Source organism: Myodes glareolus, chromosome 6, assembly GCF_982192425.1.
Source record: "Myodes glareolus chromosome 6, mMyoGla1.1, whole genome shotgun sequence".
In the NCBI taxonomy this organism is placed as follows: Eukaryota; Metazoa; Chordata; class Mammalia; order Rodentia; family Cricetidae; genus Myodes; species Myodes glareolus.
The window spans coordinates 20,373,379-20,400,913 of record NC_142031.1 but is presented as its reverse complement, the minus strand read 5'-3'; the positions used below and the strand labels follow the sequence as shown (position 1 = coordinate 20,400,913).

Here is a 27,535-nt window from a genome sequence, read left to right as displayed (position 1 = left end):
CTTCGGGGTGCAGTGCTCTGCAATTAAAGCTCAGAGCCAGCACACACGCTATCCTCCACTTTCCCATCTAGAGACAAAGACTCTGGCCCACAGTCGGGTACCTTCTGCCGGAGTCACCAGTCTGGGCAGTAGCTGGGCCCAAAGGAGGCTGAACTGAGCCAGCCCTGGGGGAAGCCACCGCCTGCATCACTCTGGCCCGCGAGGGGGTGCTTTCCAGACCTCTCACCTGCCACACCCTGGAACTAGAAGGTGTAGGGTCCAGCACCACTTGGCTGGCACCCTCAGGCAGGTCCCCGTGTGCCGCAGTTCCCATCTCTGCATAACAGAATGAGGACAACCGCCCTTGCTTCCCCGCCTGGCGCTTCTATGGGGCCTCAGGACTGAATAAGGAGAGCAGTGGGCAAGAGGCTCCCTCTCCACGTGTCTCCGATTCCATACACATATTCCGGTTACTTTCCCAGGGGATATTTAGGATTCCAGGGGGACAGACATTCTGCAGAGAGTTAGTGTTAGATGGGGTGAGGATGGGCCAGGTGCAGGTTGTGGGGTGGCTGTGTTGCCTTTTGGAGGCCCTCTGCCCTCCTACTACCTAGGAAGTGGCTACTGTCCATCCGTCTCCAGTGATGGAGAGCACTTGGGAAGGCAGTGTGGGGCGGGAGGTGCCTGGGGACCACACCTCCGCTGGTGCAGGCCCTAGGCCTCACTATCCCCTCTGAGGTCTGCTCTTGCCCAGCATGGGTCTTCCCAAGGGGAGTGCCAGCGAGAGGACCGTGGCTTCCATCCAGGCAGAGACTGTCACACCCCTCGTCCTGTCTCTGTCCCCTTGGGTATTTCTAGACTTGCTGGGCAGGCTGCTGTCTGTGGAGCCATAAGATCAGGTTGGGTACTCCAGAGAATGGTTTCATTCTCTACCTGAAGCTCACAGGCGTGGTTAACCTCAGCACCCAAAGGAGGAAACCGAGCTTGCCAAGGAAGGGATGTATGTGCTTATAACTGGAGCCCACAGGAGGTGGGACTCCAGCCTGAGCGAGCTTTCTTCCTCCCACTGGGGAGCTCAGAGGTCTTCCTGGGTGATATCGACTGGTGTTCCATAAGTTACAAATAAAAAAGCCCCAGCCCCCAGTTAGCTTTTCTTTCTTCTTTCTAGACAACATCTCACTATGCAGCCCTGGATGTTCTGGAACTCACTCTGAAGACCAGACTGGCCTCGAACGCACAGAGATCCGCCTGCCTCTGCCTCCCGAGTGCTGGGATTAAAGGCACACTCCACCACTCCTCCCTGTCTTCCTGACAGGTTTTGTCCTCACTGTCCACCCCGTGGGCCTCTCTGTCCTCTCTCCTGACCCTCAGTCACTTCAGAAGTAGGAAAGGCGAGCGCGGGGTGTTCTGGCGCTCTCTGCCTGGCTTCCTCTGTGTCCCTATGACCATGTGCCCTCAGGAGAGCCCCACCTCTCCCTTTGATCAGCTTCCTCCTTCAGTTAAACCCAGACACTCAGCTTCACTGAGTTATTGTGAGGCCTTCATCACGCACGTGACTATCATTTTTATCAGTATGTAATTATGCAAATGTAAAGTGACAATAAACTTCTAACAGGAGCCAGGTGGCTTTGGTGGCTTCGTTCACCCCTACCTCCAACTCTATATTTCATAGGTGGGAATACTTGGGCTCAGAAGGTGGGGGAGACACCTTTTCAAGGTCACACAGCCAGTGATAGAACTGAATCCAACTCCAAATCCTAGGTACTGTGCATGCTGAGCGGCTTCCTGGAAGAAGGGGGTCCTTCGACCAGCTCTGTGAGCCGATGGACCAGCAGCAGTAAGATCTGCCCTGCTCTCCTCTCCCCTAGCAAGGGGTACTGCTCCACAAACCCCTTGCTACCTGGCTAAACCTCCTGTGTATGGTGCAACTGTTACAGCAGAGCTGAGCTCAAAGCCTACCTTTATTTGGTTGCTGTGTGACCTCGGGGATGTTACTGCACTTCTCTGAGCCCTGGCCCACTGTGAGCTCCAAAGCTGTTAGGCATTGCGTAGGTATGTATAGGCATGTTTAGAGGGAGCACACCTGCACGAACATACATTTGCATGAGTCCATGCGTGGATTTGAGAATAACCTGACAATGACCAACTTGAGTGTCTGAGACCTTACTAGTGGCATGGGCAGAAGAAGGAGTGTTTTGGGGCAGGTGTGTACATGTGCATGCACGCTTATGCACGTGTGCACCCCAGTGACAAACTGATTCAGTCTGAGGTCCCTGGATTGGCCACAATCACTGCCTCAGATAGCCCAGTGGTCACTGCAGGCCACAGCTGGTCCTGCCCCTCCTATGATGGCCCCTGTACAGAGATGAGCACCCACCTCCACACTGGGCAGTGTGGCGCACCTCGCCCCCTAGCTGCCCGGAACCAGGCCTGCTGAACACTAGAGCAGCAGCAGATAGCTCCCGTCCTCTACCAGGTCATCTCTGTGGCACGTTCGCAGTAGCACGTGGCCACCGTGTCCTCGCTACCCTCCCGTTTTTAGCAGTCATTTCTTTCTCAGAATATGAAAGCAAGCGATGCCAGGAAGAATATGCGCGTGCTGCGTATCTCGATGGCGAGCATGCAGCCTAAAAATATCCATGCCTGTGCCAGGAATCCTGGAGTCTGTGGGACCAGCTCCATGGGGGCCACAGGTGAGACAGTGGGCTAGGGCTGCAGCAGAGGAATGGACCCTGAGGGCTGCGCCCAGACCCGGCGCGAGGGTGTGGGTCACTTCTGTCTTGATTCTCAGGATCGGTGCTACATGTGGAGGGCACAGGTCTATGTGCAGACCTCTGAGGCATCAAATCTGGGGTGGAAAAGGACTTCCATCAGCCCTCATGGCTGCCCTGGCCTCTGTGGAGCTTTAGTGAAGACACTGGGACAGTTTCCCACCAGGAGGCAGGTGAAAGGAGCACCGGCTTGAGGGACGTGGAGGGCAAAGCTACCAAGGCCACAAGACAAGAGGGAGGGTGGAGACTAGCAGAATCTGGGTTGACTCCCCTCCCAGGCACCTGGCCAGCACTCCCGTGAGGTACCCCACATGTGGGCTCAGGCAGTCAGGGAGCATAAATTTTCCCAGCCTTTCTCCCAGCTCAGATATGCCACACATGGCCCAGTGTGTCTTCTAGAGGTCTGCTCCACCTAGCTCAGAGTCAGGGCTCTGATCTCACAAGGAGAATGCTCTACCTGGAGGCGCTGAGCCCTGCCTCTGAGGGTGGGAGCAGGGGCCAACTCTGGAGACTCTGAGTCAACAGCGATGGGGGCTATATTAAATGCCTCCCCCAGGAACGTCAGGCCTGGGTGGCCCAAACCCTACACTTGGTAACCAATAACTGTCCAGGACAGTACTTAGCAAAGACCAATTCTCACTATGCACAAGATAGGAACTATGCTTTTCTCATACCTCAGCCCCCACGTCTGTAAAAATGTAAGTCGGACAAAAGCGACTCCCTAGGACTCCATTCTGTCCACTACTCGGGACCCACAGATGTCACAGTTTACAAGGGGCACCTCACCTTTTGAAGTTCACGACGCCTTTGGGGATGCCTGTGGGTGTATTGAAGGCAGGCAGCAGTTTCTCACCCAACTTGATGGCCTTTACTCGGAACACCTGCCAAGAAAGGTCAAAGGGCACTGAGTTCGCGTTAGGGGGAGTCAAGGCTAGGGGACAGGATTGGGAAGAGGCCCGATGCCAGGTTCTACGGCCAGACAGCCTGGATGGAAGGTCAGGCTCCCACAGGCTCCCTGTGCTGACTTTATAGCCACAGACCAGGTATTTCTCTCTGTCAGTTTCTGTGTTCATAACATGCCAGTGTCACCCCTCAGATGGTAGGGGGACTTTGGGAAAAGGAAGGGAAAAGCAGTCAGCATCACCTTCAGGTCCAGAGTCAGACCCCACTGAGGAAGATGGGCTATCAGCATCAGCACCGCCCTTCGAGGAGCTGAGGGGTGGTGAATGCTGAGTGGTGCAGCCTGGACCCGGAGTGACCCGAGAGGTGTGTGTTGAAGACTTGATCACCAGGCTTGTTACTACTGGGAGATGGTAGAACCTTTAAAAGCTGGAAACTAGTGAAAGGAGGTAAGTGTTAGGGGGAGATGGGGACATTGCCCCCCCTCACTCTCTGCGGCTTCCTGGTCTTGCTTCCATCACATGATCCTGCCATGATGTTCTGGACCACTATGGAACCAAAGAAGTATGGTCTGAGACCACTGCAACTGGGAGCCCAGTCGAGACCACTGCAACTGTGAGCCCAGTAGAACACTTTCTTTCTGTAAATTGACTATCTTAGGCATTTTATTCCATGAGGAGAGCTAATTAATACAATGAGAGGGAAAGAGTCTATTTGGACAGGGCAAATACAGCACTGGACCGGGAGCCCAGACCAAACTATTCTCCAGATTCCAGAAACTTCTACCTTCTGGATGACAGCTTCCCCCTGAGTTGGCAGGGCAAGGGCCTTTCTTTGGTACTCAGGCCACTCAGTTGCTTCCATTTACAGACAAGAAATGAAGGGCGAGGGTGAGTGGTGGTTCTAAACCCTCCATATGATGGCTAAGGAGCCATAATGAGATCCCAGCTCAGGGTCCCCAAGCAAGGTTCCAAGGTCTACAAACTGTTCCGTTGAAATGCCAGACTAACACAGAAGGATGTGTGACCTTAAAGGATCAGCAAGATGACTCAGTGTGTAAAGGCACTTGCTGCTTGAGGACCTGAGTTCGATCCCTAAGACCTCCACACGTGCACCTTGACACACGCGTTCGCACATACACCCACAAAACAAAGGGAAAAAATGTAATAAATCCCATTTATTCTTAGGAGATAAATAATTGAGAGTGTTGTGAAGGATTTATATTACGGTTGCTTATACCAGCATTGCCTAAAATAGACTGCGGTGCACCAAGCGACAGGGAGATGGTTCAGCTCTGGCTTCCACACAATGTAATGTCACGTAGGAAGTAGATACACCTATGACATAGAAAAACACGCCAAAACAGTATAACTCAGTTTAAAATGTGTTTACATGTGGACACATGGGAAAAGGAAACACATCAAAATATTAGCAGTGTCCTCTCAGAAGGGTTAACCCATGGATGGTATTTATTTCCTTCTTTTGATTTATTGGTACATTTTATGTAATCATTTTCATTTTGAAAGGAAGGTTTTGTTGTGTTGCCCAGGCTGGTTTTGAATGTCTATGCTCGAGTAGACCTCCTGTCTCAGCCTCCTGAGCAGTTTGAATTACAGGTATTCATGACCATGCTCAGCCTGTGTAGTTTTACGATAGGACTAGGGAGATAGCTTGGTGGGTAAGACACTCATTCCGCAAGCATGAGGACCTGAGTTCGGATCCCCCGCACTCACATAAAAAGTTGGCTGTGGTTGTGGCTCCTGGACCCTCAGCACTGGGCAGGCAGAGAGAGGTGGTGCTCCCTGGCCAGGCAGCCTAGTCTAAACGGCAAACTAAGCTTCAGTAAGAGACATCCGGCTCTGGTCTCCCAGTTTGTGTGTGCGGGCACCCACCCACATGCATGACAAACATCTCTCTCTCTCTCTCTCTCTCTCTCTCTCTCTCTCTCTCTCTCTCACACACACACACACACACACACACACACACACACACACACACGACAGGCCTAGAACTTGGACTCCATAGTCAACAAACTGCAGGCCAGGAAAAAAAAAAAAAAAAAAAAAAAAAAAACCTGGCCGTGATGGGGAACACCTGTAATCCTGGCACCAAGCCAAGAGAAACATTTGAAGCTGGGAATTTGAGGCCAGTGTGGGCCTCCCTGGAGGAAGGGGTAGAAGGCACATCCATGTTGACCATGCATGGGATTCTTATTCCTAGAGGAGGGAGGGAGCAGAACACAGCCCCTGCTGCTGGGCATCCTAAGGACTTCGAGAGGATGAACGGAGGCTCTCTGCAAATAGCACGCTATTTCAGGGAAGGGCTGGAGCATTCCTGGAATTTGAGATCTGTAAGAGGTCATGGGCCCAGTCACCATGGATACCTAGAGAGAGGATCATAAATGCCATTTAAGAGATGGGATGCAAGTCCCCAGTCTATAGATCTACTGACTCAGTTTCCTGACCTTCCTAACAACGCACCAGCAACAAAAGTCTACTGAATAAGGGGCTGGAAGAAGGAGCTCGTGGACCTAGGACTAAAGGCCATGGGTCTCCCATACCACAGAACAGAATGCAAACAAACAATGAAAGTCCCATGAAGCAGCTGTTAGGGGCTTCCCAACTCTGAGCGGTAAATGGGTTTGAGGCCTCTGAGGGTACATGGCTTTGCCAAGGAAGAGGAGAGGGAGTGTCAGGGCTGAGGACACTGTCCAGTGCCTGTCGGTGAGTCCTGGAAGTAGACCTTGGGAGCTGGTCTAGAACCAAGGGCACCTGTCACCTGGAGCTGCAGGGTCTGCCTTGTGTGTCTGCTGCAGTTCTCCAGGTTGGAAGCCACTGGCTTAGTGACAGAAAGGACTTGATCTCATGCAGGCTTTGGATCTCTTTCCCATCCAGAAGGTTGCTGGTGGTGAACGAAACCCACCCAGAGGTGTGGCCCCTGCAGCTGTATGGTTGTCTGAGACCCTGAGGAGGCTGAGCTAGGATTTTCACGTTCCTCCTGTGCACGGCCCTTAGGAGATCTTGCTGCAGCTGTCACAGACGTTACCAGTGGTCCTGGGAAGGGACTGGGCAAGCATGTATGTTCTCGAGTAAAACACGGGTCCACTCTGCCATCTTGAGAGGGAGTAGGGGGAGGGGTGTGGTTGCAGCCCTCTAGCGTCTGTAACAGCTCCCAGGGAAGGGTTCCTACTAAGGCAGAGACAGCTGAGCTTCAGAGTGGCTTGCTCGGGACTTTCTCTAGGACACCCGGTGTCTCTCCACATAAGGATGTGGGTTCAGTGGTCACAGTTCCAGAATCAGAGAGGAACAGGAGTTTGATTCTGTAGGGCAGAAAACACACAGAGCCAAGGGCCCAGCACACAGCCTCCCATGTCACTGTGTGACCTTCATTGAGCCCCACTCTGTCTGAACTTCAATTCCTCCCTCTTCACAGTAGAATGACAGGGTGTACCCATGGTAGAGTTTTGCAGAAATTGGGAAAGAGGAAGCTTATATGCAAACATGCTTCTAAACTGTAAGATACTGTCCCAACACCCCCAGGACCAGCTCTGTCACCTTTTTTGATGTAGGTGGGCCATCTGTCTATGTGTTACTTTCATTGGTAATAAAGAGACTGCCTTGGCCTTTGATAGGACACCAGCTTAGATAGGTGGAGTAGACAGAACAGAATTGCGGGAGAAAGAAAGCAGAGGCAGGCAGTCGCCATGACTCTCCTCTCCAAGACAGCCGCAGGTTAGAATCCTCCCGGTAAGCCACCACCTCGTGGTGCTACACAGATTATTAGAAATGGGTTAATCAAGATGTGAGAGTTAGCCAATAAGAGGCTACAGCTAATGGGCCAGGCAGTGTTTAAAAGAATACAGTTTCCGTGTAATTATTTCGGGTAAAGCTAGCCGGGCGATGGGAAGCAGCCCGCTGTTCCTTTTACAGAGTGGCACCCAACGTGGTAACTAAATCCACTTAAAAACCTGAGCTGCAGGTTAAAATCTTCCCGGTAAGCCACGACCTCGTGGTAATATAAAGATTATTAAAAATGGGTTAGATCAATATGTAAGAGTTAGCCAATAAGAGGCTACAGATAATGGGCCAAGCAGTGTTTAAAAAAAATACACTTTCCGTGTTATTTCAGGTAAAACTAGCCTGGAGCCGGGTGGCGGGAATGCAGCCCGCCGCTCATTCTTTTTACACTTTTTAAAAAATACTTTATTATTTTATGTGTGCAGGTAGTTTGGTCATGCACATATATGTCTGTGCATCATATGTGTGCAGTGCATATGTATGTCTGTGCACCGTATGTGTGCAAATGTGCATATATGTCTGTGCATCATATGTGTGTAGTGCTCAAGAGCGCCAGAAGAGAGCATCGACTCCCCTGGAACTGGAGTTACAGAGGTGTGTGAGCTTGTGAGTGCTGGGAATTGAACCTGGGTCCTCTGCTAGAGTATTCAGTGTTCTTAGCCACTAAGTTATCCCTCCAGTGGGAAGTGAAGAAATGGAAAGCCCGCATCAGGCACCCACTGGGTACCTGTGAGCTTCGTGTGACTGAGCCCTGTAGCAAGCAGTGACAACGGAGACAGAGGCAGGAAGGCCAAAGGGCTGGAGAAAGGCCCAGTACAGCCCTCAGTGCCTCATAGATTTGTAAGTCTGTTCTGTCATCTGCCAGTGGGTGATGTCTTCCTTGCACTGATGGGGTATCTGTGGCTCCTACAGAGCTGTGCACAGAACTCACAACCGGGTATTTAGAAAAGTAGCCTGCCCGGAGATAGCAGGGACCATGGAGGTGTGCTGCACCTCTGAGCAGGGGGTACAGACAGATGCAGGGAAGCCTACTTGGGCTTCCCTTTGAGCCTCCCATTGCCCTGGTTCACAACCCCCGGCCAGATGCTGAGAAGACAAAGCAAGGCAGGGGGCTGAGGGCTCGGACCTACAGACTCTTCAGAGACGGGTCAAAGGAGGAGTGGGTGGCTGTCACGGAGGAGCCACTAGTTCCTTCCTTCCTGAGTGGCTAGTCCTCAAATGCCTCCCCTCTTCCTTCTCTGCCTCCATCCCTCCAACCACATCAGCTGCGGAGCTTGGGCAGGTGCCCGTGAAGCGCATGATTGACTTTGCCTTTGATTTTCCTGCTCCCTCCATCATTGTCCTGTCCAGAGGTTTTCAGATGAAATCTAAGCTCTGGGTGGCTCTAAGTTGACAATTTTTTTTTGGGGGGGGGGAATAAATTGGTACAAGCAGTAATCTCTACTGAGGAGATTATGTTGATGAAGAACAGCCTGAAGCGACTCAGGAGACAGAGACAGCCTGTTACCTCTATGTCCCCGACTTCAGCCAGGACAGCTAAGGGAGGAAGACGTTCTTGGACCACAGTGATGGAGGGAGGCAGGATTTCTCTGGAGCCTGCCTGCTTTACCTGCCCAGCTCCTGGTTCCAAGTGGCAGCCGAGCCGGGCAGAGTGGCTCTCTGGATCCCGGGAAACAGCCTGACTGATGACCTGTATTCTGGGGACGCTGCCAACCTGGTCACCCGATACTGAGACTGTGTTGTGATGAACGCTCACGAGGGGAGATGGAAGGTTCCAGTTTCTCCCAATCTCAGTACAACTCAGAATTCCCTGGCAGAGAGAATATGCCCTTTGGAGGTGACAGCCCTGGGCCAAACTCTCTCCCTCCTGTCCCCTGTCACAAGGGCTCTTTGATCTAAAGAGGTATCATGACCATCAAGTGACTTGGGAGAAAGTGATAAGAAGGGTGTTTAAGGCCACCAGCAGGTGACCCCGGGCGCTTCCTGGCCCTCACAGTCTTGCAATTACAGGCTACGGCCAGCAGGGCGGCCCCATTGTCACACTGCTCCCTTGAGAATGGGCGCAGGCAAGTATCGGCTACAGTTCTGCCCAGGACTGGAGGGAAGGAAAGTGCTGGCGGTGAGGGACTTCGAAATCAATGGGTTCCGCAGCTCAGCATTTAAGATCACTGGCTGCTCTTTCAGAGGACCCAGGTTCAATTCCTCACACCCACACAGAGGCTCACAGGTGTAACGACAGTTTCATGGAATCCAATACCTTCTGACTTTTGTGGGCACTGGACACATATGTGGTACACAGACATCCATGCCGGTGAAACACTTACACACATTAAGAAAAAGAAAAAAGTGGAAGGCCCGGGGAGTGAGAAGCAGTGGCCTTAGCTTTGTGGGTCTTGAGAGTTCACTTGTGAGGTGCCTAGCAGTTTGCTGGGGCAGGGCAGACGTGCGGGGCGAGCGTGCGGGGGCAAGCGAGTGTGCCGGTTCTGATGGACATGGCTCTATTCTCAGAGAACTCCTCAGCTGCTTTGGGAGCCAAGGGTGCTCACCTGGGCCACAGATCTGAGCAATGTGGAATTCTCATGGGGACTCCTGGCTGGTCTCTGGCAGACCACACATCCCCAGGCAGTCACTGTGAAAAAAGAGGCGGGACTATGGTTTCTCTAAGACCCGCCCAGCCTGGACAGCCCAGGGGCCTCAAGAACCAACTCACCTCCTCTCCCGTCAGGTAGTAGGCCGAGAGGAGTCCTCCGATGTAGCGGATGTTCACTTCAAACAAAGATGCTTCTCCACTCTGCAAGAAGGCAAGTAGGAGATGGCAAGGATCCGGGTGAGCTCCCAGAGCTCTCCAGGCCCTGGACACAGGCCACACTGCTCCCCTTAACACACATCTGTGTCCTGCTCTGGAGACCCCAGCAGGCCAGGCCACGGCTCGGTTTTCATAGCAAAGGTTGAGAGGGGCCAGCACCTGCCTGGCAGTTGCTACTGTGCATTTAAGTGTTCCAAATAAACACCAGCTTTGGCTCCCTTCCCCAGCCTCGCCAGAGGCCATTGGAGCAGTTATACCTGGCCATGCTCCAAGGAGGTCCAGGACCTGTGCCGAGCAGGAGAAGCTTAGCCCAAAGAGAGGCAGAGCCGGAGTGAAATGAGGGAGGTCCTTCCCTGGGGTGGCAGAGCGGGGCAGGGCTGAGCAGGAGGCTGTGGGCAGACATCTGTGCGCAAGCTGCCAGTCTCTGGTCTCCTTCACTCTGCCCTGCTCCATGGGCGTGCGTAGCAGGTGTGGAGGCATCATGCCAAAGACAGGGCCTTGCTAAATTCCCCACGTGAGCCATGTATACGGTTCTGTGACTTGAAACAGACCTCTCTTTTCCCCTGGGGTTTCCTAATACATAGAACAGGTCTGTCACCACCTCCGGACAGGACTTGTCATAGAAGCTGTGGCAGGGTCTCACACAGGTCCTGTTGCCACCTCCTTTACCCCAGGTGCTCACTATGCCAGTTTTCTGCTTTGTATTTTTAATTTTTATTTGTAATCCTGGGGATTCGATTGAAGGCTTAGGCGATTGCTCTATATCCCCTGTTTCCTTTTTTCTATATTTTAAGGCAGGGTCTCACTAAGTGGTCCAGGCTAGCCTTGAACTTGTGCTCAGCAGCCTCAGCCTCTAGAGTAGCTGGGCTTCCAGGCCTGCACTACCAAGCCTGGCTCAAGCTTTTGTTACCTACAGCAGCCATCGGTATCTGTTAATCTGGAGGGTTTTTCCACCAGCAAAGGGTGGGCAAAACCCAGTTCAGTTCCTTCCCACCTCATAGCGCTCTATGATGTCACCCCATTCTCCAGATGAAAAAGCTAAGGCTTAAAGAGGTGACCCCCACCTTTCTTTTTCTAGAAACACTCTAATTTGCTCCAGCCTGTCTGAGTGTCCACAGCTCCCTGGTCCCCTGGGCAGACCCATCCTCTGCCTGGAGGACCTGGAGGCCGCCCAGGGGGACCAGGTGAGTCCTGAAAGATGCCCATCTGCCTCTCTTCCATCACAGAAAAGGAGCAAGGGCTGTATACTCCTCTGGCCTCACAGACACCAGAAGCTGCAAAGGCCTCAGAATGAGTCTAGTAATTATAATAACGGAGAGGAGGCAAATTTGATTTTGTGTTGACTTTGTGGGACCATAAAATTCTTGCTACAGCCCTCTGTCATGGTCATCCTTCCTGGTTCGGTGAGGAGACTGAGGTTCAAGGGGGCGGGAAGCCTTTCGCCATTCTCCAGTCCAGTTCTCAGGCCCCCCAGGTCTCTTGCCTCTAACAAAGCCACTTCCCTTCCTATCTCTTGCTGAGCAACACCTCCAAGATGAGGAGAAGTGTGGGGAGAGGAGGGGAGGGATGGCCCTGGCTGTCTCCCCTCACACCAGAAGACACCAGCTGGGAGCCAGCCCCACCCCAAGGCTGCTCTATTGTATAACCCCAGGCACGAGTGTGCCGTCTGTAGAGCTGGAGACAGGCCCGTCTCCCCGTGGCCGCTGACTCACCACGTTCAGGTGGAAGCTGTCTTGCACCCAGGCCTTGGCCTCTTGGAACTCCTCCTTCAGCTCCATGAGGTAGAGGGTGTCAAGAGAATCGATGATGGTTGCCCCACCGAGGCCACCTGTAGGCACAGAGAATTGCATGTGTGAGCTGGGGCCATTTTCATCCTTCTCACTTCCAGTTAGAAAAGTCACCCTTCCTCCAGGGTCCCCAGATACTTGGAGAACTCCAAGGCCCCAGTCACAGGGACTCCAGTACCACCGGTGAGGACAAGGATGGATCCATCACCCTGTCTCCTTGTGGGAGGAAAGATGGAGGCCAGGATGGGCCTTCCAGGACCATGGTCACTCCTTGGTCACCAAGTGACTCAGTTCCAGGTAGCACCTGCACTGACCCATGTGACACACACAGATCCCAAGGCACAGCCATTCCTGCGGCTCATGCATCCCGATTTCTGCTTTATCCTGTGGAAAAACGCAGGTGCTCACATATGATTTTGCAGAGAGAGACACTGCAGGACTGTGAGCCCAGGGAGGAAGTAGGCAAACTCCAAACCTGTGCTACAGACTGGAATATAGCACAGGGGCATCCACACACACAGGCGAGGTAGGCCTGTCTTGATGAGCTTGGAAAAAAATCCGGGGATCTCTTCAGTTATACACAAACACGAACAAAAAACTCAGAAGTCCTAAGGCCAGACATTGTCTATCAAATAAAGAGGCAGATATGGGTTACCTCCTTTCAAGTGGTTGGTCAGTGGGGTCCCATAGACTCCCCTAAATATTTCAGGCTATTCCTATTCCTACTGCTTACCATCTGGAACTTTATGGTAAGATCCTATTGCTGAAGACATCACACGCCTGAATCACAGCACATGGAGGAATCAATACTGCTACTGACTTGGCCTCTTTATCCTACTGGCTAGCTTTCGCGGTGCGGGGAAGGGCTATGCACGCTATCGGAGGAGAAAAGTAAATACAGATCTTACCCACTTCTGAACACTGACAAAACGCAATAGCAAGTAGCCTGGCAAGAGACGCCCAGCGGTGCCGTAGCAGCACTAATGTTATGGGAGTAATCAACCACTTTCTGATTGGATTTGAATCCGGTCCCACAAGACTAAACTCGTGCCTAGTACTATTCACTGGGTCAAAAGCCTGTGACTGGTCAGGCCATAAGCCCTAGGGGAGAACCTAGTACTATTACTTTGCTAAATGGACATAATATTCAGCTGTCTCCTAAGTACTTTTCTTTGTATCCATAGATTAACACATCTCTCAAACCTCATCAGAGGAGATTATTATTTACTTGTTTACTTATTGCAGGAGATGGTGATTTAGACAGAGAGTCACCACTGGCCAACGTGCAGAGGCTAAGAGATCATGGAGTACTCAGCTCTAAATGGGACATCTATACTCCTCACCCAGGGCTCAGGGATCGTCTGGGAAGAAGGGGTGGAAAGATTGCAAGAGCCAGAGAGAGCAGATGTTTGAAGCAAAACAGTATTAGCCAGACATGGCAGGCCCTCGCACACACGAACTCGCAGCGGCTGGGATAGCATGCACAGAAACAGCACAAGACCAAGCCAGAAAGAATCCCAGAGTGAAGTCCCAGCCCAGCAGAGGAGCCTGGCAACCGATGGCTGCTGGAGGAAGAGAGTCCGTTCTTTTCAGGGTGGCGTCCCTAAGAGGCTACCTGTTGTTTAAATGAGACACGCCCCCAACACAGGCTATTTGTTTGAACCTGTTGGTAGTCCTGTTAATAGAGGGAGTTTGTGGAACCCTTAGAAGGTTCAGACAGACTTGCTGGAGGAAATACATCATTAGGGGAGGGCTTTGAGGGTTTGCAGCCTTGTTCTACTTCCTGTTCTCAATCTCTGCTTCCTGCGGGCAGTTGAGATGTGATGGCTCAACTTCCTGTTTTGGCCACTTGCTGCCACGCCTCCCAGGCCACTATGGACTCTCTCTATGGAAACAGAACCTCAAGTAAACGCTGCCAGATGCCACTTTTAGCTGTGTGTTTTATCCTAGCAACAAAAGAGCAATTCAGACACAACACATGAGGCGAATCCCTGGAGCCCTATGGCCAGGCAGCCTAGCCCTGTCAGCGAGCCCCAGGCTCGTGAGACCCTGCGTCATACAATCTAAGACAGCACTTGAGGAGCAACAGTTGAGGCTGTCCTCTGGGTTCTACATACATGTGTACATGTGCACACATATCCTCTCTCTCACACAAAGCCAACGACAACTAAACAAAACTCCGAAAGCAGCATGGCGGACGCACTTCATCATAAAGAGAAAAGTCTCCATGCTGGAGACTGCGGGGCTCGGAGCTTATATCTGGGTGCTGGGGCAGAAATGCTGTTTATTTCCTCTGGGTTATCTTACTGCTAGAGATTTATTTCCATTAAAAAGAGAAATGGGAAACAGTTTAGACAAAGAAACCAGACAAATGCACAACCCAAAAGTCCTCCAGTTCTCACTTGTTCCAGTTCAATGAGTTCACAAAGAACGATCACTGCTTGTCCCGCCACCCTGACGCTGGTCCTGGGCATGAAAACTGAGATAACTTGTCCCCACCTTCATCACTGTTGAGCGAGGCAGGAGAGGACTGGGGAAAGACTCAGATGGTTGGGTACTGTCAGAGCCCGGAATGGGAAGGACTGGGGGGAGAGAGAGGGAGGGGTGAGCATGGTGACATCGGGAGAGCTTCCTGCAGGAGGAGGGGGAAGAGGAGGAGGGGGAGAAGGAAGAGGAAGGGGAAGAGGAAGAGAAGAAAGAGGAGGAGGAGGCTCACTGTCATCAATATCTTACAGCTAGAGTTACAGCCAGACGAGTTACAAAACTTAGTCTCAGGTAAGTCCCTGTCACACTGTGTTATTAGAGGCTAGAGATAAAAATAAGATCATGTTTGGTATACACTTTTCCCCCAAGAATTTTCCATTTGTGGCTGACTGAACCCATTCATGTGAAACCAAGGGAGGCAGAGAGCCCATAGCACAACCTTCAGAAGAATGGCTGTCTCCATTCTGCCGCTGCAGAAGCTGGGAGGGACAGGAGTCACAGGCTCTGCCCTCCTGAGCAGAACCCACTGAGTCTGGCCTGGCTTCGGGGCCTGCGTGTTCAGCGTTCCGCGGCCTGTGTGTCCCTAACTGCTCACTCGTGTCTATAACGCACATGGAGGATCCTGGACTGAATCACGGGTGGGCATGGTGTGATAAAAGGCAGAGCCCGAGAAAGAACCAGAGAGAGGAATGGCAAGGGAGAGCTGGCATAGAGACAGGGCCAGAAGTGAAGGACATAGCTATCACCAGAAGGGGAGGGCTGGCCACAGAGGACAGGGATGGTCACATGTCTGGGTGCTTAAACTGGACTGAAGTGAACTTGTAGAGTGTTGGCCCCTCCCACAACCACAAAGTCAGGCCAGCATGCCTTTCCTAGCTGCCCCCACTGTGGGTGTCCTCTCTAGGTGTCCCCTCTAGATGTCCCCTCTGAGTGTCCTCTCTAGATGTCCCCTCCAGGTGCCTTCTTTCTAGGTGTCCCCTCTAGCTGCCTCCTCTCTGGGTCCAGCAAGGCTCCAGTGAAGACTTTATCCCCTGGAGACGCTTAGGCTCCTTGGATTGCTGGTCTGGAGCCCAGGTCCCACTCTTCAGGGCCTGATGACCTGGGGCCCTATCTAGTGTACCCCATGCAGGTTGCAAAGCTGGTGCTTTAAGGCCTGGAGTGACTCTGAGGTCCTGGTGGATCACCCTTTCATCTCACAGACGAGGCCCTATAAAGGACTGAGCCAGCTCAGGGGAGATGAGCTTCCACTACCGCCACCAGTGTGGACTGTCAACTGTGGACAAAGGGACCTAAGTGCTCACCCACCTGGCAGCCAGCTACAAGCCGGAGCCAGGTGGAAGCTGAGTCCCTCCCCCCAGGACACAGCAGTCTCTCATTTCAGAACCCTGCCCTGAGTCACCTGTTTTCACCTCAATAGCCCTCTGTCTCTTGGGGCCGTGTAGGGAGAGCAATCAGTCAGGTACCTTATGACCAGCTGTCCCCATGTCCCCTCAAGACACCTGACTGGACAGCTGAGTTTGTTGGTGAGGGCCTGCTCTGGTTTGAGGCTCTGGCTTGGTTTGGTTGATCTCAACCCCACCCCCACACCGCACCTGGCTGGGCTGGGGTCCAGCAAGGCACTCCAGGCTCAGGGTTACTCCAGAGCCAGGCTGAACAGAGAAGGCCCTATCCCCAGTCCAGCCCTATATGGTGCCTGGACAGCTTTCACACAACACCTGGCAAAGAGGCCACGATCTATGTATTCCTAAAGATCCAACAGGGCTCAAAACAGCAGCCAGGACCTTTCCTGGGGTGCAGCCATGGCGGGCTCTGGCCTGGCTTCCTCTCCCACTCTCTGAGCTCTACCTTCACACAGGATAACCTCCCAGAGCAGGAGACAGCAAAAAAACACTTTAGAAGGAACAAAGGCCCCAGGAAACAGAAGAACTGGCTCAAACCAGCATGAGCCAGCAGCACCCCTGTGAGCATCAAAGTTATCTGTGAATTAAGGGAAGACCCCTGAGGGTGGCACTGGGGGGTCACCAGGGGCATCGCAGGTCCCTGAGCATGAGCCACCTGCCCTTGCTTAGTGTGCACTAAGTGCTTGATAAATCAGTTCACTACTTTTTCCTGGGGTCCCTTTGTCCCCCTTGAAATGACGGCCCATCTAGGGTTGTGAAGTGTGGGAGACTCTCCTGGCCCTCCTTCCAGGGGAGGAAGGGGACGTTGTCATCTCACTGTTCTGATTTTTGTCCCTGGAAAGAAACCTCCCGTGGGCTAAGGCGCCAGCCTGCTGCCCCACTCTGTCTCCATCTCCACTAGCCTGTGGACGGCGCAAGCTAGCTGGGCGTTCTGAGCCTCATTCCCCTCTTTGACATGGGACAGTATGTAGGACCTGCCTTGTGGTACTGCCGGCTGCAGTGGGACACCATATACCAGCACCTGGGTCCTGCGCCTGACTGTCCCCGGGAAGCCCCTCTACAGCGCTTCACATGGTCTTGGGTATCTACTGCTTAGACCATCATGACCCTTGACCTCTGCATAACAGCCTCCAGCATAGCTCCCATTCTCATATGTGTTGTCTTCCTAAGACCAAAGCCAGTGGTGTCTCTCTCCAGGTTCAGGAGCCTGCCACGGCTCCCCAGTACCCATAAGGCATGTTCACTCTGCCTTCACAGCATTGAATGATTCTCCCTGTGTTGTGGAAGGGTTATAGTTTGCATATTCCTTTTTCTTTCTCTCCTTTGTTTTTGTTTTTGTTTTCTGTTTTTCGAGAAAAGGTTTCTCTGTAGCTTTGGAGCCTGTCCTGGAACTAGCTCTTGTAGACCAGGCTGGCCTAGAACTCACAGAGATCTGCCTGCCTCTGTCTCCCGAGTGCTGGGATTAAAGGCATGCACCACCACTGCCCAGCTAGCTTGCACATTCTTTAAGGCCTGCTTCCCACACAGTCTTCCCAGTGAACCTGTTTCCACTCAGAGCACGCCCACAGCATTCTTGTGGGCCATGCTCCCCCACGCATTGGAAGGTGTTAGATTTCCCTCTGAACATCTGATGAATGTCGAAGGTCAAAGGTTCCCCCGTCTCTCTTGTCCCTCTTCCACTGAACCTTGTAGTTTTGCTTCCCAGCAGCCCTAATGGGCAAGAGTCCCTCGCAAAGGGTCACCAGTCTTTCCTGGGGCCTCCTCATATGCCTCTGAGTATGTAGCCTCTCTACCAACTCTTGTTCCCATCTCCCTATGGCAGCCTAGTGCCCACCTTGCAGGCCCTTGGCATCACTCTGACGCCCATCCCCTGGTGTGAGATCATGCCTTCTGCTATGTCCTCTGAGAAGCCTTCCCTGGCATGCCTGGCACAAGGGCACTCATTCCTGTTGGTTCTGAAGGAACCACCCATGTCTGTCCTTCCACAACAGTTGGAACCCTAGTCTTCAGGGATTGTCCCTGTACTGCCTGCCTGTACTAAGTGACAGTACGGTATTACTCCTGTATTGCGGCGCCTGCTCTACAGGACCATTCGCGAGCTGGGCAAGGGCCTGGAGATTTAAACACACAAAGACACACAGAGGCAGGGGTCATCCTTGAAACAAGAATCCCCCCCCTTTATTGTGTCCAGGGCAGCTTATATAGGGATCCTTAACTGAAAGCCACACCCCAGCTAAACTCACCAGAAACCACTCCCCTGCCATCAGGAACTCCTGAGGGTCTCATGCTCAGAGCAGCTGCAAGCATAACACGTTGTTTACAAGAAATTCAGGATCTGGGGGTTCACAGCTCCCAACATGTCCCCATGCCCAAGAAACAGCTGCTGGGGGATGGTGAGAAGGCAGGAGACAGGAAACCACAGATGTTCCTAGGGCCTCTTGCTGACTCCATCCTGGGCTTAGACGGGGGAGGGGGGGAAGGAGCATTGATGACATGGGGTATAACTCTCCCTCTCGCTTCTCCCTATGGTGGCTGATTCCTAGTCACCTTTACTGACTCCTCATTGCCTGCCATCTCCACACCCTGGGTTGTCTGAGATTCAGTCTGGGCCTGTTCCTGTCTACATGTTCGGGACCCCAGGTTTAAATTTCCTGCCAGGACCTTGTCCCTTATGTCCCTGGAGATTGCAGGCACTATCTCCTATGAACACTCTGGAAGTTTCCTGCTCCTCCTTCCAAATGGACCCTCAGCCTCTGTGCTTGCTCCCCCATAGCCAACCCCTGCTCTCTCCGGGGCAGCCCTGTTCTGCAGCATAACCCAAGCTACAAGCCCCTAGGCTTCCTCCCCTGTCCATTTCTCTTCCCTGCCTGTCTGTCCTCTATGAGGCCAGAGGGAGCCAAGTCACTGACCGGAGGGTGGCTCAGGCTCTAAAGTATTCAGCCCACAAGCAAGAATGATGGCATATCTCATTCCCAGAATCATATCTCAATTCCAGGATAACTTGTTTTACATCCTCAGATCTCAAGAAAAAAGCGGGGAATGGAGCTGGCGAGATGGACCTGTGGGTAACGGTGCTTCCCGGCAAGTCTGATGACTGAGTTTGGTCTTCAGGACCTACCTGGTAGACAAGAGAAGTGATTCCTGTGTTGTAGGAGGGATGTTCATTTGTTCCCGGATGCTCAGCCCCAAAATAACCACACAGAAACCATATTATTTGCAATATTGTTTGGCCAATAGCTTAAGTGTATTTCTAGCTAACTCACATCTTAAATTAACCCATCCCCATTAATCTGTGCAATCCAGGTGAAGTTCCAGCGTCTGTCTCCGGTAGGGCTACATGGCTTCTCCTCACTCTGCCTTCTTTCTCCCAGCATTCAGTTTAGTTTTCCCCGCCTACCTCTGCTCTGCCCTCCTATAGGCTCAAACCAGTTTCTTTATCCATTAACCAATAAAAGCAACACATATACAGAAGGCCCTCCCACCCCACTCCTGCAAGTTGTCCTTTAACCCCCACATGAAATAAATGCACACAAAATAAATAAAGGCAATAATTAAAAAGCCTCAGGTGGCATGCTTTTACAATCCCTGTTCTGGGGAGACTTAGGGTTGGGGTTAACCTTTACTCTTGCTGGATGTGGTAGCATATAGCTTTTGTCCCAAGCATTTGGGAGGGAGATGCAGATGAATCTCTGTGAATTCAAGGCCATCCTGGTCTATGTGAGTTCCAGGGATACACAGTGAGATATTGTCTAAAAAAAACAACATAACACAAAAAACCCTTGACATCCCTGTGGAACAATGGAGACAGGAGGATCCTTAAGGCTCCATGGAGAGCCAGTCTACCCTAATCAATGAACTCCAGGCCAATGAGAGACCAGGTCTCAGGAACCAAGGCGGACAGCACCTGAAGAGGATGGACATTCAAGGTCACCCTCTGGTCTCCGCCTTGCACAGCTTCCTACTGAGAGCAGGCAGAGTGAGAACCCCAGGCTCCAACACCCCCTCTCAGGGCTGCCTCCACAGACACTCACCCAGCCTGTGTCTCTACCAACTCTGCCATATAATAATGATTTTTTTATGTGATGTTATATTAACAGAGAGAAATGGGCCAGGGTGGGCAACTCTAGCTCCGGGAAGAACATTTAGAAGGAAAAAAAATGACCCAAGGCCTAGCCTATTACCGCGTCTCCCCAGAGCCACACACTAATGGCTGCGTTTAATTTAATGATACAATCCGCAGAGACTTCTCTTGATCTCAAGTGAAACAACATGTACGTCTTTTCCTGGCTGCCACGGAGAGCAGGGTGGCTGTGTGCAGCAGGCTGTAATTTTATAGATGGAGGCAAAGGCACTGCCCACCCACAGGAATGAGGCTCTCTGGGATATTGAGGGATACTGACATTCCGTCCGTGGCTCTACCCCAACGCCTGGGCAGGACAGGTAATGACCTGGACCGATGGAATAAAGGATGGCAGGATGTGCTGGTTTCCAGGCAGAAGCTGACTGGCACCTTTCTCCCCTGCATCTGTGGGGGACGGTGCCATATCACGGGGGAGCCCAAGACACTCAACAGGAGGCCATGCACATTTATCCCGACAGTCTCACAGACTGACGGTCTCATCAGAGACCGGCTAACAACTGGCGTGGACTCGACATGCACGAACAGAAAGCTCCACCTCCAAGCCTCCCCAGCTGAGTGCCTGCACACCAGCTACAGAAGAGCCATGCCTGCTGAGCCCTCTGAGAATTCCTGACCTGTCAATTCGGAGAGCCTCATCAAATAACTGCTCAGAGCACTAAACCCAAGGCGCCTAGAAAGCCCACCCCATGCCTTTCTAGGAAGATCTGTGAAAGCCACACATGCCCCACCCCCACCCCGACCTCTCCACAAGCATACTGTATACTGTTGAGAACCACTGTCCTGTAGGACGAAGCCATCCAGCTGCACTGAAGCCTGTTTCTTTCCTTAGGTAGCCCAGGCTGGCCTCAGGCCCCTAGCCCTCCTGCTGTGACTTCCTGTGGGTTGAGAGCACAGAAACAAGCCAGCCACCCAGGAGCCTTTCCATTCCTATGTGGCCTAGGTTTTTGTTTTTTTTTTCTTCCTGGAATGTTTATGATGCCGTTTCCTGGGTCACTCGAATTGCACTCAGAGGCTGTTTCCAGGCAAAGGCTTCTTGGGGCCTCTCTGAGGAAAAGCATTATTAGGAACTATTCCCGGAATCCAGAATGCTCGCTAGAAGCTGAGTAACACAAGGCTCTTTACTCAGTCTGACCTGCCCACACCGCTGACCTACTTAAAAGCTCCATTCCTCCCGTTCTCCACGGTCAAACTCCTGATGCACTGAGCAATGATGCAGTCCAGGCCTCACAGATCCTGCATAGTGCCTGATACCCACTCTGCAAGTGATGCCCTGCCCCCACCACAGAGCACCAGCTGTGCCCTGGGTCCCCCGGGGGCAGTCACTAGCACAGGTCTCTGTGCTTGGGATGCCTTTTGCTAGGGTTCCAAGGCGTCCCCCACATCTTAGGAACATAAATTCCAAATGCAACAGTGTTGCAGGTGGGAACTAGGAGACACAGAGTTCCCAAGGGCTCTGTTCACAGGGCAAAAGGATGCTGTTATCAGAGGAGTGGGCTGGGTATCACAGGTGTGGGTCTTGGTCAGCGGATGAGTTTGGCCTCCTTCCACTCTGCTGCCCTTCTGCCTCTCACTGTGGGACGACAGCAGAGGAGCTCAGCTGTGCGAAGCCCTCAGATCCTGGTCTGGGGTTGACGCCCCAGAAAATGCACGTCCACGAAGCGTGAAACCTGACAGACGCCCATGACTGGCATGACCTCACCGGAGCTGGCCCTCTCCGTACTCAATTTGAGATAGGCACCGCAGCGCTACACAGGGCTCTCTTAAGTCTCGTGACAGTTCTGGTAATGCTATCCTCTCACAGATGAGGATCAGGGCTTAGCGAATTAAGTCACTTGCTCAAGATACATCCATCCAGCCCAAGTCTGCTTTCTGGGTGCAGGGGCCTGGCACAGGGGTGCTGTGGAGAGAGAGAGACTGAGGTCCAGGCATCAAGGTCCTGGGAAAAGGTTGGGTGACTTTGCGGGGGCAATGTGAACACACATTTCCTCAGCCCAGGCAGGGTACCAACGACACACCACAGTAACACACTCAGCCTGGCTTGATAACCAGTAATGGATGGTGCTTACTTACTGGAGTGCAGTTACCCCAAAACTGCTGCATCACATAAAAGCCCCACCCCACCTAATCTCCCTTTATAGGAGTAGCGCTTTCAGACCACGTGTACCGAGGCAGGGTTACAGGCCACCAGGGACAGGGGCGGAGCTCCACAGCACAGGGGAAGAGGGTAGCTGAGTGGGGGCTGCATTTGAAAGTGGTGGGGTGGGAGGACTTTGGTCAGGATGAGCTGTGTCCCTCTGATCAGAGCTGGCAGGACACACACAGGGCAGAGAGCGGGCTGTGGTAGGAGGAACGTACACTGGTTAAGCTGGGAGAGAGTAAATCTTAGCGAGTTCATGGAGCAGAGGGTGGTAGCCAGCACTGAGGGCGAGGCGGGGGTGGGGGAAGAGCAGCAGGTGGAGAGGGGTCAGGCTCACGCTATACAGGGCCGTGGGGCTAAGGGATGAGGGGGTCTGGCTAGCTTAGGACCACATCTGATGGGCCGCTGTGTGAAGAGTGATCTGGAGGGGACCCAGAGAAGATCTTATGGAAAGCTATGATCTGAGTCTGGGGTGTACCCAACAGTCACTTAGGGACATGTGTGTGTGTGTGTGTGCGCGCGCATTTGTGGGTGTGTATGTGGGTGTGTGTGTACTGGCAGAAAGAACTTAAGCTTTAAGGACCCCCGTCCTCCTACGGATCTAGGTGGAGTTAGCCAGCTGCCCCTCTCTGCCCTAAGAGAGCCTCCATCTGTCTGTAACCGCAGGGTCTTCCCCATCCCAGGGCAGTTATAGACCCTGCCTGGTATACATTGTGGCCACACAGAGCTAAGCACTGATCACTATCACTCTGCATTCTCTTACTCAATGGGCCAGAGCCAGGAGATACAGATGTGTGGCTCTGATAACCAGATGAATATTTATTAGATCACAGAGAGGCCTCATTCACCCCCAAGACACACATGGGAATGGCAGAAGCAGTGCAGGGTTAGGTGGGTGGGAGCCTGGCACAGAGCTGTGTCCCTGGGATGGATGGTCTTTCCAGCCACAGAGAAGGGGCAGAACTCTGGAGACGCCAAGCAAGCCTTCCTCAGTTTCCTTGTCTGTATAATAGGAGCAATTACACCTGTTAAGGCTGCCCTGGGGGCTGGAGAACCCACAAAAGGAGGACTGTAGCAGCTATCCTGGAACCCAGGAGCACTTCCTACTGGGCGCTACAGTCACTCCTGTCTGCAGTGCTGCGGACAGAATGCAGGTCCTCTCACACGTTGGCACCCTACCCCTGAGGGGCACCCCGAACCTCAACAGCACAGCTACAAGCTTTCTGACTAGCTGGCAAGAGGCTGTGGTTACAAATAAGAAACAGAGACTTAGAGTCAGCTAAATGTCCCAGAGTGGGGAGTGGGAGCCAGGGTCTGCCCCTGACACTTCTTGTCACCACTGTGCAGAGGGTCCTTGGTGCAGGGGGTCAAGGGCGCTTCTCTGCAACCTGGTGTTTCTTCCTACCCGGGGCTCCAGTGCTATTCCTTGGCTGGCACTGTCTGTATAAGGAACCTGCTGTCTCTCTCCCTGGAGGCCTGGGGCCCCTCATCACAGTACAGGGACCCCAGCTTGCATGACTTTCTATAGGTTCCTTCAGACTGATGTCTCACCATGCTGGTCTATGTCCTACAGTCTGACCCAGATGGGCTTGCAGGAGGCTGTTTCCCTGACATGTGGATCTGGGAAGGCAGAGGTCTTGAAGCCCCACTATTTATCTCCAAACCATCAAAGACCCAGGAGGATGCTGGCTCCATGACAGGTTCTGAGTCAAGAGTACAGTGTAAGCCCACAGAACGGATCGAGAAGCAAGTGTGACCAGCATCTGGAGCAGTTGGCACAGTATCGAGAGAAGAGGCAGAGAGAGACCCAGTGGACAGCCCTGGGCTTTGCCTTTCTTGAATTGCAGAGCCTTGAAGTAAAATGTACCTTCTCCTTCTCCGTTTCTACCCCTCTGAGACAGGGTCTCACTATGTATCCCTGGCTGGCTTTGAACTCAGAGATTGACCTGCCTCTGACTCCTGAGTGCTGGAATGAAAGACTCTTGAACACAGTGTCCACCACCAAACTGACCCTCACTGCAGGACAGACCTGGGATAATTGACACATACAGAGGACAGGGAGGTCAGTAAATATTCTCCTCTTATTACCAGCCATGTGTCTCTGTCACCTGATTCATCCTGTGAAACAGGACTCTGGTCCATTACCGCAGCAAATGGTCATCCTAGGTGGTGACAGCATGTGGTGCGTAGAGGGTGTCTGCCAGTCACCTTGGGTTCCTTAGAAATGGCAGCAATAACGGGTTAAATCTCTCTCTCCTCTCTCTCTCTCTCTCTCCCCCTCCCTCTCTCTCTCATATATATGCATATATACATATATACACGTGTTTCTCTATATATATGTTTATATATATGTATGTCTATATATATGTTTCTCTATATATGTCTCTCTCTCTTTCTCTCTCTCTCTCTCTCTCTCTCTCTCTCTCTCTCTCTCTCTCTCTCTCTGTGTGTGTGTGTGTGTGTATTTCTAGTAAAACAAAATTAAGCCTTGGCTCTAGGGTTTAGCAGGTGTATGACCAGAGCAAATGACTTAACCCCTGGAACCAGCAGTGAGCCTGAATCCATCGGAGGACCAGCAGTACCCACCTGGGATGTGCAGGTGGGGGAGCTACCTGCAGACTCTTCAGAAGAGGAAGCTGGGCAGGCCCCTCCCATAAGTCCAGTCCACTTTCTCACAACAAACCCAAGCTCATGCTGGTGCCTGAACAGCTTTTTGGGTGCCAAGGGGCTTTAGGTTGGGTGGGGGTCAGGGGAAACTCACAGATGCAGCAAGAGCCTGGGAGTCTGCTCCTCTTCACAGTGCACACAGAGCGAGCTAAATGAGAGGGAGGGTGTCTCGGGTGTCTAGGCTACCCCAGACAGAGCGATTCTCAACAGTCAAAAACATGAGTATTTGTCACGCTTGGCACTGGCGGTGGGAACGGTAGAGGAAATGACACAGATCTGATTTGGCAGCACAGAGTTTTAGAAATATATGGTAATCTGTTTTTGCCAGTCCATGAGAGGCTTAGCTCAAGTCATTAAGACACCATCGGAAATAATCGAGCGCAGCGAAGCCGGGCGCTGCCCCCCAGATCATCTTCGAATGCTCCAGGGTAACCTGCAAAAACCATCAAGGAGACAGGAAGGGATTATGGCAGATGTGATCTGTGGAGTTTCTGGGTCTGGTCTATGTCTCAGGGGTGAAGGATTTGAGATAATCACCACCCAGACTGAGGTGGCAGAGACAGTGAGCCCCTGAGGGACAGTGTCCACGATGGCTTGCGCCTGACCCCTTCCCACAGCTGCTTTCTCGGGAAGACACTAAGGTCTAGGAAAGGAATAGTGGTGCCCCCAGCGACAGGTGGTGGGAACAGGCGGGACACTTACTCCACGGTCAGTGCTCTGCCCTGGTGTGGGACTTCGCCCCTACTCTAGGTACTTATATGGCTTCCTGCATTGCCCTGGGGGGCCTCTAGTTATCCATCTGTGAAGTGGGCTGGACAGCAAGGGAGTTTACTACCGCAGAACAGCTACCCCAGTTCCTCAGGCAGCCCTTGACACACGGCTGGCTGAGCAGCCGCTGAAACGGGAAGCCTGGGATGACTTTGGACGTGGATGAAGACGAAAGAGCAGACAACCACAGAGTGGCAAGCCGGAGGACGGCCATCCCAGGCAGACCCCAGCATATGCAAAGGTCCTGAGATGATCACTTAGAAAGTGCATATAGGGAGGAGGCTGGAGATCCCTGGACACGGGCACAGGCTGAGGGTCTCAGACTCGGAGGTAAAGACAAGGTTGGAATGCGGAGGTCTGGCTGCAGGGCGGGGCTGCTGACCGTCATGTGGACTAGGGGAGGACTAGGGGCACTGAGAGGGGGTGCAGAGACTGCAGGCAGTGTGACTTCGGGCTCTTTCCAGGATCCAGAACCACACGGCATTGTCCCCTCCCAGCTCTCAGCCGTACTGTGTGTGCCCATAGGTACTAAGGACATCCCAGCGTCCCTAGCTGTTGCTGAAGAAGGCCCTCTCAGGAGCTCGTCCCTGGGGTAGAGCAGAGGGGAGATGTCGTGACATGGACAGGACCCGCGCTTCAGTCTGCGGTTCAGCGGGACCTGGGACTCTTCTGCTCAAGTGAATGCAGGCGTGAGTTCCATAAGTCACCAGGAGCCCTGGTCCATAATATCCTCCAAAGCCAGGATGACCACGGGAACCACCAGGGTACTTCCAACACCCTGAGTCCCTAAGAGCCTGTGAGGAGCAGCACAGATACCCCCTCCTCCACTGACTTGCCTTCACTTGAAGGAGAGTTAATCAATAGCTACAGTCTTCATGACCTATGGGTTCTGGTTTGACCTGTTATAGCAGCTAGCCTGATCTTAAACACATGCGCCCACTAATGGCCTGACCTCAGACACCTGCCTGCACCTCTCGGTTTTGCCCTGACAGACCTCTGTGAAGGCTCCATGGGACTCCATGTACAAGAGGTGCCTTGTGGGGAGGGCAAGACTAGAAGCCCGCCCATGCCCATCACTGAGATTTCTGGCCTGGGTCTCTGTGAGCCTTAGGCTGCTGAACGGGACTGAGCATGCTCCCTGAAAGCAGGGGTCAGCCAAGGCTGAGGTAGCTCTGGAAGAGAGGGAAGAGGAGTCCAGGCTCACTGCTGGTTCTGACCCAGAGGGAGACTCACTTCAGGCGTTAGTCCTATCTCTCAGCAGACCTGAGAGGAAGCTAAGGCTCCCTGGGGGAAGGAGGTAGCAGGGGGGGGCGGACTGAGATGGGAAGGCCAGGCAGATTTCTACTACAGGTTGCTCTCTTGGGAAGGAGAGGGCCCAGTTCCCTTGGATAGCTTCTCAGCCTCTCACCGCTCACGAGCAGGAAATCACCCTCCCTGCCAGGAAGATGCTCGGCTGATTTTTAGGCATGTCGGGCAGACTGTGTTATCAAAACCTGTCATGTCTTCTCGAGGCCCCCAAACACTCTGCTGCACCCTCTGCCAGCTCTGATTCGCACAAACACACCGCCTGCACGAATCAGCGCTGAGCCAGCATGGGCGGCTGGATAAAATCTACCTACATGGTGGCTGAGGCTTAGCCTGACCTCGGATCTGGAGCACCCCATGTTCCAGCTCAGGAGTGCTGAGGCCCTGCAGACAGGTGATAACTGCCTCCGACTGCGGGGGAGTTCCGCAGGACCCAGGGCCATCCCTTGTCATTTTCATGCCCCAGCTTGGAGCAGAGTTGAGAATGCTTCACTTTACCCCTAGAGCCTGGGTTTGGAACCAGGTCACCTCATCACACACAGGGCACCCACAGACCCACTCATCAGCAGGGCAGACACCGGGCTCCACCCACT

General features: G+C 52.8%; 1 protein-coding gene across 1 annotated transcript in view; it reads right to left on the bottom strand.

Annotated features, from left to right (window-relative positions):
* The window catches only part of Man1c1 (mannosidase alpha class 1C member 1), a 140,013-nt gene that overhangs the window by 19,361 nt on the left and 93,117 nt on the right, over positions 1-27,535 (bottom strand). The window contains exons 3-5 of the mRNA XM_048443156.3: positions 11,966-12,081; positions 10,158-10,238; positions 3,537-3,631 (exon numbers count right to left, since the gene is read on the bottom strand). Of these exons, the coding sequence (XP_048299113.2) occupies positions 3,537-3,631; positions 10,158-10,238; positions 11,966-12,081 (292 nt within the window). The remainder of the gene's footprint in view (positions 1-3,536; positions 3,632-10,157; positions 10,239-11,965; positions 12,082-27,535) is intronic.